This window comes from Taurulus bubalis, assembly GCF_910589615.1.
Source record: "Taurulus bubalis genome assembly, chromosome: 3".
Classification (NCBI taxonomy): Eukaryota; Metazoa; Chordata; class Actinopteri; order Perciformes; family Cottidae; genus Taurulus; species Taurulus bubalis.
In genome coordinates, this window is record NC_136591.1 from 15,419,748 (window position 1) to 15,437,780 (window position 18,033).

The 18,033-nt window shown below is 42.4% G+C and overlaps 1 protein-coding gene across 1 annotated transcript in view; it reads left to right on the forward strand.

Moving 5' to 3' along the window:
* Nucleotides 1–18,033, forward strand: part of adam19a (ADAM metallopeptidase domain 19a) — a gene marked incomplete at its 5' end in the record, with an annotated part of 160,068 nt that overhangs the window by 132,955 nt on the left and 9,080 nt on the right. Inside the window, 6 exons of the mRNA XM_079214914.1 lie at nt 809–1,004; nt 1,929–2,037; nt 5,705–5,909; nt 10,014–10,091; nt 15,638–15,746; nt 16,283–16,424. Of these exons, the coding sequence (XP_079071040.1) occupies nt 809–1,004; nt 1,929–2,037; nt 5,705–5,909; nt 10,014–10,091; nt 15,638–15,746; nt 16,283–16,424 (839 nt within the window). The remainder of the gene's footprint in view (nt 1–808; nt 1,005–1,928; nt 2,038–5,704; nt 5,910–10,013; nt 10,092–15,637; nt 15,747–16,282; nt 16,425–18,033) is intronic.

The window sequence follows — 18,033 nt, forward strand, 5'->3', positions numbered from 1 at the left end:
CTGTCTCTACCTGCTCAGCAGCAAACAACTGACTCAGCTAGAGACCAGCTGGTGAACACAGAGGAGCGTTTAGCAGCTAAAGAGGCAGATATTTGTCTCAAGACCAAACCAGAGATAAGAGAGAAAATATTGGTCTTTTATTGATCAAGTGGATCAGTCAATTATGTCAGATGTTGACCGATTTGCTGCCACCAAGTGGGCAAAAAAATCTATCTTGCAGCTTTACGTTGGTTTAAGTTTAGTAAAAACATGTGTACAGTATAACAATACCATGTAATGCATGTTTTTTACCCATCTACCTATTTGAGTTTGCTGTTCCCTTAAATACAAATATACTAGATGTTTGAAAATCCTGACATGTTTAGTATCTTTTGAGGCTCTTTAATTGCTATTAAAGTTGTGCAGGGTTGAACAAAGCACAGCATGTGTAAGTTTGTAAAGATATAACCAGCCGCCCACCTCACAGTTACATAACACAACAGGTTGTTCTTTCCACGGTTTAAAAATACGACAGTGCTTCTGTCATCTCAGTTTTGTCCATATATTTCTATTTATGCTATGTTATTTATCTTGACCCCCTTTCCTCCCACTCCCTCTGCAGTAGTGTAGAATACACTTTGAGATCTTAATTTCATTTTGTATAAAGATTCTAACCAATAATTCTGTCCTGGAAAAATACATCGTAATATCATTACTTTAGTCCCCTTCTTGATCATCCCTGAGATTCACCACATCAAACGGGATCTTCCCGTTGAGTCAGGCATCTTGTGCCCGCCCCCTCTCACTGCTTGTTCCCTGTCTCTGCCAGCTGAAGCAGGCGGGGACCATGTGCCGGGGGCCAGCGGGGGCCTGTGACCTGCCAGAGTACTGCACCGGGGCCTCTCCTTACTGCCCCGCCAATGTCTACCTGCTGGACGGCTCCTCCTGCCAGTACGGAGTGGCCTACTGCTACAACGGCATGTGCCTCACCCACGAACAGCAGTGCCTGCAGCTCTGGGGCTACGGTAAGGAAGGCCTTCCAGCACGCAATGAGTCCACACGGAGCCCATTTCCTGCACATTACAGGCCTGCATGCCCTCAGCCCAGTGGTAAGCCTTTGTTTAAACAAAGCTTTACAGGCCAGGGCTTTTGTTTCAATCAGTGTTGGTGGAAGCTGCTTCAGACAACAGCAACAGATTGAAGGCAGTTGTGCGGGAGCGTTCGTCAGAGTGTTAATGCGGTAACAATATGAGTCAAAATAAACACTCATCAAAGCAAGGGGGATTTGTTCTTTTTCATGACAGTGTCTGCACCGCAGCACGTTGACTTTTCATGTGCATCCTTATATTTAATTGTTCTGCTTTATTATTAGTATGAGTTTTTTCACAAAGACTAAAAACAAGCCCTTTTATTGGGAGAGTTACAGTGCTACTGCTCGGAGAACAGTGTTATAATATTAAGTGAAAATATCATGAGGATACATTTAGTTGTTCATTCTTTTTTTTGTTAATAATCAATCAAAAGTTAATTATTTTATTCCCAAAAATAGTGCAACTTTTTTTCTTTTCAGATGACAATTTCTTTCTCACAATATTCTTTTTGCAGCTTTGTTCTTGAGATGTCAGATGTCTCCCCTGCTCTCAAACGGCTTCGGTCCGACCTCAGAACAGATCCCACTTCATCTTCCTACATAACTACTCCTCTGTCGCCTCCCCAGGCTCACAACCTTGGTGTGATCCATGACGCCACCCGCTCCCTCGAGTCCCATATCAGCCAAATCGTCAAATCCTCCTTCTGTCACCTTCGCAATATTGCTAAGAATATTGTCCTCTCTCGCAGGGCCTGTGCCCGTCAAACACTGATCCACGCCTTCATTTCCTCCCGTCTTCGACTAATGCACTCACACACCTTCACATCCAGGGGGCTGATGGGATATGTTGTGTTTCCAGGAGCCCAACCAGCCCATGACGTCTGCTTTGAAGATGTCAATGCAGCGGGGAACGCCTTTGGGAACTGTGGGAAAGATGAACACGGCAACTACATGAAGTGTGAGAAAAAGTAAGAGATGCTGCCTGTGATACTAAAAAAAACATACCCCAAAAAACATTCTACTCCATATAATACAGTGTAGAGTAGTGCTTTTTGTTATCGTATAGTAGAGTCATTTTCTCATAGACTTCTATACAATTGGAGGAGCCGCCTCCTGCTGGTCAGTAGAGAGAATGCTAGTTTTGAGACACTTCCTCATCGGCTTCACTCGGCAGAACTGGAGGTTGTTGACTGGTTCCTAAAGACATGGGACAACACACTTGTGTATTGATCAATAGTGTAGTATAAAAATAGGCTCCTAGTAATGAACCCACAGGGAACGTCCACCAACTCTAGTTGCTACAGAGCATTTAGCCTCTTCTAGCTGAATGTTTTGGTTTTACGCACCACAACTTGACTGTTTGGTTCAGTCTTGTTGCTTTAATGTATTTTAGGGAGAAAGCTCTAGGCAGCAAACAGCAGACAGACTCCGCTAGAGACCAGCTGGGGAACAAAGTGGGGTGTTCAGCAGCTTAACAGAGCTTTTGTTCTCAAGAGTGGAAGGAGACCAAACCAGAGCTAGAAGGAGCGAGACTGTTGGATTCTTAAAATAGTGCAACTTTTTTTCTTTTGAGATGACATTTCTTTCTCACAATATTATTTTTTCAGCTTTGTTCTTGAGATTTCTTGTGTTCATCAGGGCCCTATTCTTCGTAGCTGGCTTACTGAGTTAGGGGGCTAATTTTCAGGATAAGATGGCGTAGGTCAGGCTTTTCGGTTCCTCGAAGCAAGTTTAGAAAAATCACCATAGCAACACATCAAAAAATTTGAACCTGCTCCACCGCAGGCTAACTGAAATTCACTGGATAAGCTGGCCACTCCCACCGGACAAAAATGTCAGCTCCCTTCCTCATTGATGAAGGAGCGATATTAGTTATATTAGTTTTATAGGGAGAGAGTTCTTCCAGATCGCCAAGATCTATTTTTACATCATCATGACTTCCTGTATGAGCGCTATCGATTCTGCCGAGACCTCATCGAGTCGTACATTAAACACCACAGGCGCATCAGAGCATCCCTCGTCTCACATACTGTATGCAGACTGAATCACATACTGTATGCAGACTGGATCACAGTGCCTCACAGACTAGATCACAGCCTAGAGCTTTTTTGCGAGCGGTACATGTTTGTACAGTGTCTGCGATGTGGAGAACATCGGGAAAGCCTATGCAGGCCGTGCTGTTTGTAACGTTTATTTAGCGCTTAAGAAACTTATGGATGTGTTTAAGCACTCATAATTATATGACAGTGTTATTAGTACACCATACATATCATTATTGTAGAAAATGATTAAGGTCCTGATCCGCCCATACAGATATTAAAACTCCTAGTTATATGGTAATCTACACATACATGTATATACACATATATAATACATACGCGCATACAGTACATATATATATATATATATATATATATATATATATATATTAATTTGTATACTACTGCCAGCAGGCACATTTAAATATATATCTAATCTGATTGATTTGGGTGATGAGGCACCTAAAATTAGCCTATACATTTTCCCAACACTTACGCATTTAACTTGTCTGATGTTTTTGCAATGCTTATGTGACTCTAGCCCGACCAGCGGAGGCGACGTTATGCTGTGTTCACAACAGGAAGTGTTACAAATATTCGCTACGCTTTGGATGTGAACGCAGCATTAGACTTTGCCATGATTATGAACTTAAATTCATCATTTGTAGTCATGATCATCTCCTGCCTCCACGGAGAAAAGAGACGCTCTTTATCTGAGTTTATTTGCCATTGTAGCGTTTGAAGATCATCGAACCTGTGTTCGACTCCTCCCCCTTTTGAAGAGAAGCGTGATTTGATCGACTTTGTTGAACCACGTACGAGAAATAGGGCCCAGGTGGATACAAATACAAACTCCAAATCAATGACAATGTCGGTCTGTGTCTGCTGGATGTTTGAATAAGCAACTGCTTGCTCACACATTAGACCTCATGACTTTCTACGGTTATATTCAGTTTTCCGCTGGAGACCTATGCCGTACTGCTGTGCCCGCTGGCAGGACGGGATGCAGACTGTAAGACCCTGCTGCAGTAAAATGAGAGGTTTTCCTAAGGGACTCACCAGCTCTTCTGTCCACAGGCACCATGTGATCAATATAACGTAAAGCTCCTCGTACTATTACAGGTCACTGGTATTGTCTTGTTGCCATCATGTGAACATTTAAGCACACTGAACTGAACTGAGTGTGTTATCATTCATCTGAACAAACACTCACACACTCCATGTGTTGACAGTGTACAGAGTCAGGCCCTCTGTACACTGTCAACACATGGCCTCTGAGTTTCCATGGCACCGTGCCAGAGATGATTATGGAGTCAAATCAGTGACTTAGCTATGTAAATCAGGCTGTGGATAGAATGTGTTGACGTCTGCCTCGTATGATCTACCAGTGCCCAAATCCATTACAGGAGTCCCACAGGAGTCATTAGAGTGTTTCCTGGCCTCTGAAATGGAGCTGATTAGAGGATATGTAAATGCACATAGACATGTACCTGTTTCTAAGACATCTACACAGAGCTGCTACCTGCCCGCCATCTTGTTATTCTCTTTGTTTGTTTGTTTGTTTGTTTGTTTGTTTGTTTGTGTGTGTGCGTGTGCGTGTGTGTGTGTATTACTTACTTACTTAATTTAAATTTTACTAAGACAGATGCATGTTGAGTCTTTTTCCTCTTCAAAGGTTTTGTTGAGGCGCCTCCAGAATCCAAAAGACTCACCTCCTGATTAAGGATGGATCTATGTGGGTTTTACATTAACACTCAAATAACAATCCGCTCTACAATGTTCTTTGTTGAATGGATTGTATTTATTACAATGAAGGGGAAATTAGGAAAGACAAATAGGATTTTTATTTTATTTTTTTATTTACCTTCTAATCAAAATGATGAAATCTCCTATGCTGTTTAATAATGAACCATGCATTCATGCAAATTGACCGAGTGACTCGTCCTGTCACTTTATGACTCTACTAAGTTTCTGGCTCTGAGGTCAGTCAGAACTGTCAGCACACAGCTGACATCTGGACAGAAGCTACATTGACGGTTATAGCCGGTAAATACTGACTCAGTACTGGAAGACTGCAAAGACAAATACAACCTGCGCCTTCTAGACACCTTCAGGACTATCTAGTATCACACTAGATGTTTTTTTTATCATCAACAAATCCCTCAAAAGATCAAAACCAACAATGTGTTAGCAAAAGTAACTCAAACAGGAAGAAATAGTGCATTTGTTTGGGACTATTTGCAGCAGCAGATTAATCCACATCTTTAGTTTTAGTGAGAATTTGTGGCAGCAGGAATTCGTGTATGTTGGATGAAGGAACATGTGACCCAGTGCGACAGTGTGGCTCTATGACAACAGTCGAGCACACAGAGGAAGCAGAAATATCAGGGTTTAATTTATGAATTATGGTTTGTTCGGCCCTCTTTGATGAGTCGTATAAACCTCAGCCTAAATAAAGAAAAACACATGCCGTCATGTGTTGGATCGTTTGGTCATTCATAGATATTCGCTGGCAGAAGTCAAACTGTGGCTGATACTTGTTATCAGTCTATCTCGACGAACACGTTTCTTTGTGTGTGCTTGTTTCTCCGCCCAGAGATGCAAAGTGTGGTAAGATCCAGTGCCACAGTGCTGCCAAGAAGCCCAAAGGCACCAACGCCGTGTCCATCGACACCACCATCAAGACGGGCGGCATTGAGGTGAAGTGCCGCGGCACCTACGTCTACAGCACCCAGGACGGCCAGGGGGACCTGCCCGACCCTGGCCTCGTCATGACCGGCACCAAGTGTGGAGAGGGCAAGGTTTGTTAAGTCAATGATGTGATTTAATCCATATATATCTATACATATGAACAGTAGTGGGACATATACCTGTTGTTCTGCATGAATAAGTAGGGTTCCCTGCACCACAGCATGGAGGGACCATAAGATTAACTCATTTACACTTGTCCCTGTGTGTCCAGGTTACTGTAGTGTAGCGTGTATGTTTAGGTCAGGGCTCTGGCATATGTAGATGTATAATGTGTGCCTGGGTCTGGCTACAGTTCCAGGATATCTGGCCCAGGCACCAAAAATCTATCGTTACATTTTTGTATCTTCCCCCTCTGTGACGCGACGCTGATTGACGGACTACAACTCAAATTGGTGCTGGCTTTAACCAATCATATGTCTTTGTTTCACCATTTCGGGTCCCCGTCTCTCTCCCCACGATTTTTGCGACTTTTGTGATTGGATGTGCCAGATTGGAACTCAGCTGTGACTGCACATTTTCTCGGGAGGTCGGACCCAGAGGCAGACAGAAGAAGCTTTATTTGTCATAGTACATACTTTTACATACATGAAATGTATTCTCTGCATTTGACCCATCCTTAGTATTTTGGTGGGCAGTATTATGCTGGTGGGCAGCCCCTAATGAAGTGCCCAGGGAGCATTTTAGGGTTAAGTGTCTTGCTCAGGGACACTTCGACATGTGAACTACGGGGAGATTGGGGATCAAGCCGGCCACCCTGTGGTTGCAGGACGACCACTCATCCCCATGAGCTACAGCCGCCCTATAGACAAAAGTGCATAGTGACCGCGAGGCTTAAAGGGAACCAATCCAAACGCAGACGATGCCGTTATTCTAGAGCCTTTTTATTGTGCATTCAGCATTAATTTCATAATGAGAAGCCAAAGCAAAACTTGTCTGTTGCCACTTTAAACATTTAAAGCTGAACATGTTTGAATCCAACAGGACGTGGCACTCTTGATTCAAATGTTGGCCTTTTTCGAAACCACTTTTAGCTTAACTCCGACATGTTGGCAGGTTGTGTGGCCCTCAAATCTCCTCTGTTGTGGCCCTTTGACCTTTTCACGTATTCCAAGAAGATGAACCTGTGCAGAAATAATTTGATTTAAAGTAGAGATAGTGGTCACATATACAGTGTATGTTCCCACTGCTATTAGTCACTAATATTCTCCTTCTGCATAAATTATATGGCTTTTATAACATTTCATAACCTCTTCATACAAAACTAAATGTCACAGGGACCCAGCAGGTCTGCTCTGTTTGTTAAGACACTGTTTTTCTGACACTGATTTGGTTGCAAGCCAGATGCTGAGTGGAATATAAATTTCTAAACAAACCCACCTACAGATACAGACAAAAATCATACAAAATAAGGGCGGAATTATGCATGTGAAATATTTATGTATGAAAACACACACACACACACACACACACATACACACACACACAGGAGTATCTGCAGTCTCTTGCAGTAAATTATATTTCTCTGTCTGTCTATATTGCTTTCCCGCTGCAGCACACTCAACCACTTGGATTCCAGTCCAGCTATTGTGCGGATGCGCTGAAAGGACTGAATAGTGCTGCATGAGTAATATATTATAAATAGGCAGCACAGAATATTGTCTGCTACCAGCGTGATGAATTCTGAGTCATCATATTGAACGGGCCTCTTCTCAGCAATAAATGCACACAGGGCACAAAGCTGCTGCCTCTAATCACACAGTCACACATTCACTTAGGCTTAAATTGATTCCTGTGCAAACAATAGTGAAGCCACAACCGCAGGCGGAGCAGAGATACAGTGCTAATGCAAGTACTAATACCAGTAGTACAACTCAGGGATGGAGTTGTACACAGAAAAGTGCTGAATTATGTCCTGCAGCTTTCAACAGTTACTGCTGTTGTTTACCTCTAACCCTCGAACAAGAGGCACAATCGCTTAGAGCAGGGGTGTCAAACATCCGGCGGGATAATTGTTAAAAAAAAAGTTGAGCCAGGGCTTGAATCACTGATCCTCTGATTGAAAGATGGGCATGATAACCATTGACCCACAGTCGCAATTGATTGGAGCACAGACATTACTACTTATATTACTCAACTGCGAGGGAATCTGCAGAGGAGAGCCCAGGCAGGTAAACAGTGCGCTGATGTTTGAATTTTTGGTCTTTATGTTTCTAGTTTATTGTAGAAAGACCTTAAAATAGAGTTTATCATCCAAAAACCTTCACCAATGATATAAACATAGAGAAATATTGTCATTATGTATGCTAATATGCTATTTTACTGGTCCGGCCCACTTGAGATCAGCATGTGGCCCCTTAACTAAAATGAGTTTGACACCCCTGGCTTAGAGGGTTCACAGCCGGGGAGTTGATTGTCTCTACGACTACACACTGCCTACAACCCCTCTGGAAAAACAACCTTATTTTGAGATAAAAATCAACCAGACAGAAAAGAGTTGTACAGATACAAATATGCAGCAGTAACAAAAAAAACTCCCAAATGTTTTGTAATTATATTATAAAAATTAAAAGTGCCGACAAATAAACTCTTGATTATTAGATTCAGTCATCAAGTCGCAGGTCTGTAGCTGTGGCATCAACACACACCTAATCCGTTTGGCTTTCAAATACTCGTGTGAAGAAGCAGGGTGCTGACGTCACACAACAATGGAAGCACATATTGTAAATGGTACAGCATCAATTAAATAGCAATGCAAAGTATATTTGACTGTATTTCATAAAGATAATACATACCATCATATAGTAAAACCTGTTCTGCAGGTTTACTTGATTCCAAAATAGGTTGCAAAATATTTACGTTTTCTCATGTTGGTATTTCTTTATGCTGCAAATCTGTAAATGTGCCTCTACTGCTTTAAAAAATAAATGATTAAGTTCACACCTTCATCCAGCTCTCCCTGTCGTCCACAGACTTTTACTCAGCAAGACATTCAAGATGTCGAAAAATGATTTCAAGTAGATTGGACCACTGCAATGTTTTACTGGTCCTCTTAAAGCTCCTGTGAGAGGTTGTAACTTGTACTCAGATCTCTCTCCGGCTCAGCTCCGGCTACATCACGAGCCCTTAGATATCATACCGCTGCTTTCTGGATTCCCAAAACAAACAAAAAAAAGAATTGACGAGCTGCAGCTTTTTTACGCCGCGCTCCCAAACTGTGGAACAGCAGAGGCTCTGATGACAGTTGAAAACAGCATTTAAAAATACATGTCTTTAACCTTCCAAAACTTTTTCTAGCTCCGTTTCTTACAACGAGGAGTCCCACATTTCTGAATAACGGTGTATTCGTCTTTAAATTTCTTTTCGTCAGTTGTTCTTTTAAATTTTCTACTACGCTAAGCACTTCAACCTCACCTGTTTACTTTTTATGTAAAGCACTTTTAGCTGCATGTCAAATATGGAAGGTACCATACAGATATATCTTTATTGTTATTATTATTATTTATTTAAGAGTTTTTTGGATAGTTTGGTTTCATTAATTGTTGGCTGTTTGTTGGAATTAGTGTTTTTTCAGCAGGCTCTTTAATCTGTGTTTCAAACTCCCGCCTTCACACAGCTGAGATTGAAAAACAATGAGCATCAGCTCCTTTCCATCCTGTCAGTCTCTGTCCCCAGATCAGTGACACTGACTCACCCGTCACAACCCCTGGTCTGATCTACATATTCCCTTTGTGTCTGTCCTAACATCAGTTCGAACAAAGTTAAGGTTCAAACTTCTTATCAAACAAAACGGCACTTCATTATTGATGTAAATGGTTTAATGGTTAAAATGAGTATCCGAGCAGCAGTAGAGACTAAATGTGTTGGCTGAATGAACATCAGTACAAGCTGCAAGTGATTTAAAACAGGAAAGTGAAGCTGCTCGGCCGATGTCCTCCGGCAGCCAGGTTGTTCCTAAACCCAAGGGCACTGGGGAAGGCAGATCAAAGTGTGTGGGTGTGTGTGTGTGTGTGTGTGTGTGTGTGTGTGTGTGTGTGTGTGTGTGTGTGTGTGTGTGTGTGTGTGTGTGTGCGTGTGTGTGTGTGCGTGCGTGTGTGTGTGTGCACACACTGTAATCTCTAACACAGTATGTGATCATTCTGTTTGTGTTGCCACAGGTGTGCAGAGACCGCCGATGCCAAAATGCCTCTTTTACCGAGCTGGAGACTTGCATCGCACGCTGTCACGGCAGAGGGGTAGGCACACACACACACACACACACACAGCCATGCAACAGACTCAACTCACTTAGCTGCCGGGCACGGCTCCCTAATCTTGTCACACTGTGTCCTTGGGCAAAGGTAGAGCTTTGCAGCGATGTCACCCAGACTGTCGTAAAAAGGCAGGAAAATAGATGGCTGGAGAACAACAGCAACTGAAGTGATGAACTATTCATTGGTGCAGTACAAGCAAGCCCGAGGCAGATAAGGAGGAACCATACATAGTTTATGAGCCAGCAACCAAGCCCTGGAGAAGCGTTTGGGGGCTGAAACACCTGTTACTTTAGGAGAAGATGAGGGTGTAGATAGGAGGTATTCATCACAGAACTCTGACTTTGACCTCTTGTCAGATGGTGGAGTTTATTTATGTGGTTGATTCTATGAATGGCCTTCAAACGTAATCTGAGACTAGTGTGTAAACAAGAGTTGAAATACCCATGAAGTTTAACATAGGCAGATATAGAACATACTGCTGGCTGATGACCTACTGCATTCTTCTGACTTCTGTCACCAGCAGGAGGCAGTAGTGTAGTGACGAGGACACGATCCCTCACTGGCTTCCCATTGGCAACAGGTTAATTGTGTTTTCTGTCGCTCATAAATAAATAGGGTGAACCTCTACAGGACAGAGAAGCACGGCTTTCTGCTGTGGTGAATAGTACATTTGTGTAGGTAATGCAACTGTTTGGCATTCTCTACTTTTGAACTTGCAGTAATAAAGCTGCAACGGTAAATCTGTGGAGTCTCTTTCTATACGTGGTGCTACCATGGTGACGGACCCTGCTCCTTCAAATGGCTCCAGAGAAGTTCACCATCACTGCCAATCGCATGGGTGTCACTTAGGATGGAGGAAGTGGTGGATTGGCCATAGGGAGTACCGGGAGTTTTCCCGGTGGGCCGCTCAGTAATGGGCACTCATTCACTAAATGTTCAGAAACATTGTTTATGAACTTTACTTGACATAATAGATTGGAAAATGATATACTATCCTGATTAATTAACCACTATTTTATGGTGCTGTGGTTTGAGCATGCAGATCTGCTTTTTCACATTTTTATAATTACAAATCAGGTCACCAGAGTTAAAGTGTTTTAAGTATCAATATACTTTCTTTAAGCTCCAATTTGTTCAAATGTGCTTTACCTATTTTTTTCTGTCAGTGTTTATGGTTTGTTGTCCATGCTTTTCTTTTTTTTTAACACTTATTTATGGACATTTTCAGATTAAATTACATCAAATAAGAGACAAGGACACAATGACCCATTTCAGTATAGTAGTGTTATTAAGGGCTTGTGTGATTATATGTACAGTACATCAACGGACCGAGTTGGCACAGTATCTGTGGTGGGTCAGTCTGGACCAAAAAGTCCAGGGCCGAATTTTTGTCCCAGTCCAGGCCTGGATGGAGGTGTTTTCTAGAAAATGGGTACAGTTTTGTAGCTTTCACCCAAATATGTTCCAGTTGAAAGACCCGGTTCCCCCCGCGCCACAATCCTTCACCTGCTGAATCTACTGCAGACATTAAGGAGGCTGGAATGTGCTTGTTGTCCAAGTTGCAAGTCCCACTGGTAAAAGGGCCACCAACATCCAGTGGGAGTCACTGATCCCTCACTGACTTCTCATTCGCAAACAGTCAGTTGTGCCTGTTGAAGCTCATGGCCAAGCCGGTAGCACCACCACAAGGAGTAGAAAAACGGGTTTCTGCGGCGGTGGATAGGAACTCAGAGCAGTGGCACCTTTTAAAAGAAACAAAAAGACAACTCAGATATCCGTGTGTAACGCTTCTCCCGAAGCACAATGACGGCAACAGACTAGAATCAAGGTTTCTCAATGCTTTTTATTGGCCAGTGCTCTTTTCAAGCTGTCCAGCTCACCAGCCGCGTGTCCTCAGCCTGCTGGTTGCCGTGCTTTCTGCAGGTGGATCAGGCTGTGATTCCTGCTCACACTCCATCCATTCTCCCGCCGCCACTCGGGTACATATTGGGTAGATGTACAATCACGCATCTGTTGCAGCTGAGGTTAATTAAACCTCTTTCCAGCACCGTTCCCTGAAGCTCTCCCCATTCTGTCCCCTCTGCAGCTGAGCCTGACGCAATCTTACGTTATACGTGTTGGTTGCAGCAATGATAAATATTCTACTCTGGCAGTGATTTGCACTAAACCTAATAAGTCAGGTGTTTCAAACAAATAAACTATGTAGATTGAATACGTAGATACATAGGGATATAGTCTGAATTTGATTCAGTACACATACAGTACACTGCGTTACTAGTTTATCAGGTACACTTGCCAAGCTAATTTATTTTGTCATTTTTCTATATGTAGTTCCACTGGGCTGAGGAGGAAGCAGCAGTGTAATGCAATGTGGCTGTTTTCAGGATGTCTTTTCGATAGCTGAGGGGTTCGTCTGCTTTTGTCTGCAGTGTATTATTTGTGTTATTTGAGTCACAGGAAAATCAAACCTTAAACCTTCTCCAGCGGGAACACACGTGAACCAGTCTGATCCCCGTAAACAGTTCCCTGCTGTAGTGGAGCTCCATCACAACGATCAAACTCAGAGTTACAACCTTCTCACTAAAACCCCTCACAAAGATATGTTAAACATGTATCTCCTTTATTCCATCTCCATGTATTTTTGAAAGGAAGACAACGGGTCCCTGGAGATGCATCAGAAGAGTTCTCGAGCCTCTGATTGGGCAGACTATAGTAGGTGATTGACAGCTGAGCCGACCACTCCTTTTAGCTGTAGCTTACGTAGACAGACAGCATGAGATGTGATTGGTATTGAAGAATTAGGAGCATTTAAACTGGCAGAGGAGCTAACAAGCTATCCAGCCTGCAGCCTGATGTTCACATTGATAACCACCTATAGTGTGACTCCAGGCAACTCTCACACACAGTGTGTCTGGTCGTGACCCTCGTTGGCCTGGGTTGGGTTGTGTTGTGACTGCTGCGGGGAACCCAGTGCCGACTAAACTTCCACCTGTCAGAAGTCTGAGAAGTCCCTGTTCAGCACATCCACTGGACTGTACAGGGAACGGGCTTATCGGGCTGTTATTCGATTAGGATTTTAAATATTATGAGCGAGAAAGAAGATACCAGCCGTATCCTCTCCTCCTCTAATCCCTCTTTCCCTCCATCTTCACCGTGTTGTTTCCTGCTGTTTGTCCCCTTTCTGTTCACTGCTCTCAGTGGAACAGTCTATGGATAATGGAAGTGGCTTTGAGTCAGGATTATTCTAAATAGAATAGTTTTGCCTTCTCCCAGTTTAGGGACTCCTCCTGTGTTAGGGTGTGTTTTTTAATTCAACATTATCATATGATTCATATTGCTCCTCGGGCTTTTTGGTTGTGCTGGATGTCCATGCAAATAAAGGGGAATAATGAGCAGAGGAAGTACTCAGAGCTCCACTGGAATGCTTCTTTTAAAAAACAGGAGATTTTCATTAAAAAAAGCTTTGAACATATTAGAAGTCCTGGAGATTTATAGGGCTGAAGGATATGTTATATATTAATGATGGTGTGTTTAAATCCAGGTCATTCCAATTCATACAGACTCTACCCTTTTATCTTTGTCTCATATAGAAATGCTTTTAAAAAACAGCCCTCCAAAGACTGAATGAGATGATGTCTCAAAGAAACCGGATCTCCTGAACCTGACGTAAAAGAGCTTTTAAGACTCGGTAAACAAGTATGAGCCCTTCATGTCGAATGCTAATGGACTAAAAGGCATGTTAATCACTGATAGGATAATTACTTACTTAATTAATTAATTAATCTGGATGTAATTGGAGCATGCTAGTATTTTCTCTTTTATTTTGGGGAGGGGAATTACACAAGATGTCTGGAGATATTAATCAAGGTTTAGTGCTAATTTTTAAAGAAAAAAATTGTATTTTCACAAGTTTAAGGCAAGTTTATAGAAACAAATTATTGGACCCTTTCCTTGACTATTAGAGAAATCCCAACACCTTCCTTTCAATCTTATAAAAACATATTAAAATACTGAATTGGTATAATTGTACTTTGTGGCCTTTGGCACACACAACAGCTCTGTTTTTATGAAGCGTTGTAAGCTGTGTGTCGTGTAACAGAAACAACAACACTGGCATGTACAACGATGGCTGGTGGTAGGAGTGAGAAATATGGATCAAACCTTTGACCTCAGTAAATGTAATCTCACTATTGCGTTTGACCAGCGAAGTTAAACATGCAGCATGAGGGCCAGAAGCGAGTGTGAAAATTTCGGAGAAGTCATTCATTCCAAATTCTCAATAAAAAGCACTGCATTTGCTATTTGTCCATTGGGGTCACGATGTCCTCATCAGAGTAGCCGGTCCGATACGTTGTCACAGAGCCCACGATGTTGCCTCCAGGCTACATGACACAACACTGTCAAGAGCAGGAGACTGTTCCCGCAGGAGGAAACTGTCTTTGTCCCAAAGGAGAAAAGTGGACACAGAGTGTCCAAGAAAAATTGACAGTTTTCAGTGCTCACGCAATATAGCCTAATATTTGCCATCCCTCTCACAAAAGATAAGAACTCGCAAGGACGATAAAGGAATTTCCTCAGGCTGTGCATCTGCTTCAGTAAATGGACAGTTCATTATTTGTGAACATTTTCAGAATGTGCCTTTACTTCTTCACACTAAATGAAGGAGAATTTGGTATTGATAGGTTATTGTGCAGTGGTTCCACTGGTCCGGCTTACTTGTGATTAAACAAGGCTGTGTGTATGTGGCCCGTGAGCCAAAAGGAGTTTGAAACCACTGCGATGGACGCTCAATTACAAAATGGCCAATATTGGCTGAATTCCTCCAGAGATATTAAAGGGATAACTGCTGTGTATATAACGTGTAGCAAACATTCCAGTCGGGATAGAGTCATAACAGCCCTTGTTGGCCAGTAAGGAACTGGATGTCTGAAACCGGCGCAGTTGGATTATATGAGCTGAAGGACATTTATATATGTCCTTTATTTAGACCAGGGCCCAATTAACCCAGGGGGCAAAGATTAGGCGGGGGCCCTGATTAAACCTCTTGTTCCTTTTCCTCTCTGTACAATGTGTAGATCCTGTGTGAGTTTATTGAACTAGTTCCATTACAGTTTACATTTTGCTTTAGTGGTGGATATTATTAAACAAAAGAATAAAATAGTCAAGAACTAATTGTCACACAGTGAAGCTGTCGCCTTTGAGGCCCTGATGATTTAGGGTCCCCGGGTTTTTGACCGTTTTAACCCAGAAGAACTCAAATGAAACCAGACAAATGAAATACACAAACACAGATTCCACATCTTGATAAAACATAAAAATGGACATAAAAAGGTACAGAATACGCACAAAAAAGAAACACACAGGCATGTTAATCATGATGTGAGTGTTCTGCAGTCTGCTCCTTTATCAGGTAAATAAGTGAAGGTAGAGAAAGGGAACTCCCATTCAAATTGTGTGTGTGTGTGTGTGTGTGTGTGTGTGTGTGTGTGTGTGTGTGTGTGTGTGTGTGTGTGTGTGTGTGTGTGTAGATGTGCAACAGTAATGGGAACTGCCACTGTAATCGCGGTTGGGCACCACCCTTCTGTGAGAAGCCAGGACTCGGCGGCAGCGTGGACAGCGGACCTATCCAGTATGACAGTGAGTTCACACACACACATTGTGCTATAATTGCTATCGTGCTAAGCCGTTTTTCCACCTGCACACTAACGGATGAATTAGAAAATGGGTAAATGTGTACCATATCGCAGCTTTCCCCTCAATGAAACTGGGATCAGATTATTTTCGTAAACTGACACCAGAACAGCATCATGAAAGGAACTGGATGACAGGCCGACGATGGGGTTGTGTGAGGAAGTGTCTCCATCTCACCGTGGATGGGGGAATGATTTAAAGTGGACTTAGTTGTTTTATTTTTTTGGGTTTAGATTTATGACAAGGGTCTACATTTCTGGAATTGATCATTTAACAATTGCAAAAAACTGTAACATAGAGGTGACAGATGTGTATCTGCACAGATAGTTATTAGAAACCTGATGACATGGAAACCATTTACAGATATGTGGAAAAGACTACAGCAGCGATGTAAACATCACATCCCACGTCTCATCACGTGTGTGTGTGTGTGTGTGTGTGTGTGTGTGTGTGTGTGTGGTGTGGTGTGTGTGTTTCAACAGGTCAAGTGGGGCTGGTGGTGGGGCTGCTGTTTGCCTTCCTGTTGGTCCTGCCTGCAGTGCTGCTGCTCTTCTACTGCTACAGGATCAAGACATCCTATTACCATAAGTGGCTTTCCCAGAGAGAGAAGAACAAGAGCAACAAGTACTGTATCTGTCTGTCTGTCTGTCTATGTTGTTGTTGTTTTGCAACCAATGAATAGAAGTTACCATATTTAGAATGCAGAGGACTGACGTAGAGGCGCTGTATACGAAGCAACCTGTCAATCACAGTAGCCAAAAACATACTCCTCTGTATGGTCTGTTTGACTCTAAGTGACCATAATTTACTAGATGAACATCATGCTGTATTGACTAAGACTTGAAACTAGAGATTGAGACATAAACTCATGTTTATAATGTTTACTGAGGGAATACATTAAGAGAGAAGTAGAGTCATTTTCTATAGACTTCTATACAACCAGACTTCTTTTTGCAATCAGAAGAGTCGCCCCCTGATGGTCAGTCGAGATAAGGCACGTTTTATAACACTTCTGAATTGGAGGTTACCGCCTGCTTGGAACCCGGTTTCCTATATTTTTGTATCCAAGTGGCTAATGTTGATATTGTTTTAATTGGCCCAGTATTGAGCGAGAGCCCTGCTCTCTAACTCAGTCACACTCAAGGAGAAGTCTCGTTCTAAAACCTTGTGAAAGTTGACTTTCCAGCAGACAACTGTGAAAACGTGAATGAGAGTTGGTGAGAGGACGGTCAGAGTTTGTTGTGTTGGAGAGTGTAGCTTAGTGTTTTAAAAGATGTTCATTGTCATGGCTGAATATCGAGCTGATTTCAACAATATTAACACGACGTAAGCTTTCCAAAGGAGACTTCTCCTTGACAAAGGACAACAAACAGACCGACTCAAGTAAAAGGAAAAGGTTTTATTTCTTTGTAGGGTTCTTTCTAAAATGTTGTTAGACACATTATAATATCAATCCGAGCCCACCAGTGTCAAAAAACAGCAAATTTACTGAAGGTACAGTGATGGTGAATAATGGCCCTGAACGATTACATTACAGCCCATTTAGTGTCTGACGTCTGCAGCCTTCTCCCTCGATACTGGACTAAGTTAAAAAACTGTTCTCTAGTCACGTAGATACAAAAAAAATACAGGTTAGGTAAGAAAAAGCAAGATAATTTATGTAACTCTAATACTTGATTATTTCTCTATCTTATAACTTATTTGTTTGTTGAAAAACAACAGTGTATTATTATGCAGTTGAGCCTTCACATGTCACACCATCTGAATGGGAAGGGAGAGAAACAAAAAGTAGAAAGGAGGAAATGAATAATGCATGAACAGAAGACAATATTTCCAGAAAAGGAAGGAAGAGGAAACGAGAAATGTAGCAGCAGAATGGATTAAAAAAAAAGGTCAAGGTGGGGGAAATAAATAAATGAGAAAGGGAAAGGAGGAAGGAAGGTGTTGAATCACAGGACAGAAAGAAGGAAGGAAGTGGGCACTGCCATGTCTACCAGCATTCCAAGCAGATCGATGCATTCAGTAGAACATCTTTACATCTGCATTAATGGCAGCACTTTGTGCTGCAGCTCACCTCCATCGGAATCAAACTAAATCCTGTCCCTCCTTTGTAGCTCTGGCCTCTCGCTCACCAGAGAGACGGCCTCGTCATATCACCGGCTGAGTTAGTGCCTCAGAAAATACTCAAGCCTTTCACAGTGATTAGGCTCGTTCGTTAGAGCTGCGCCTCGCC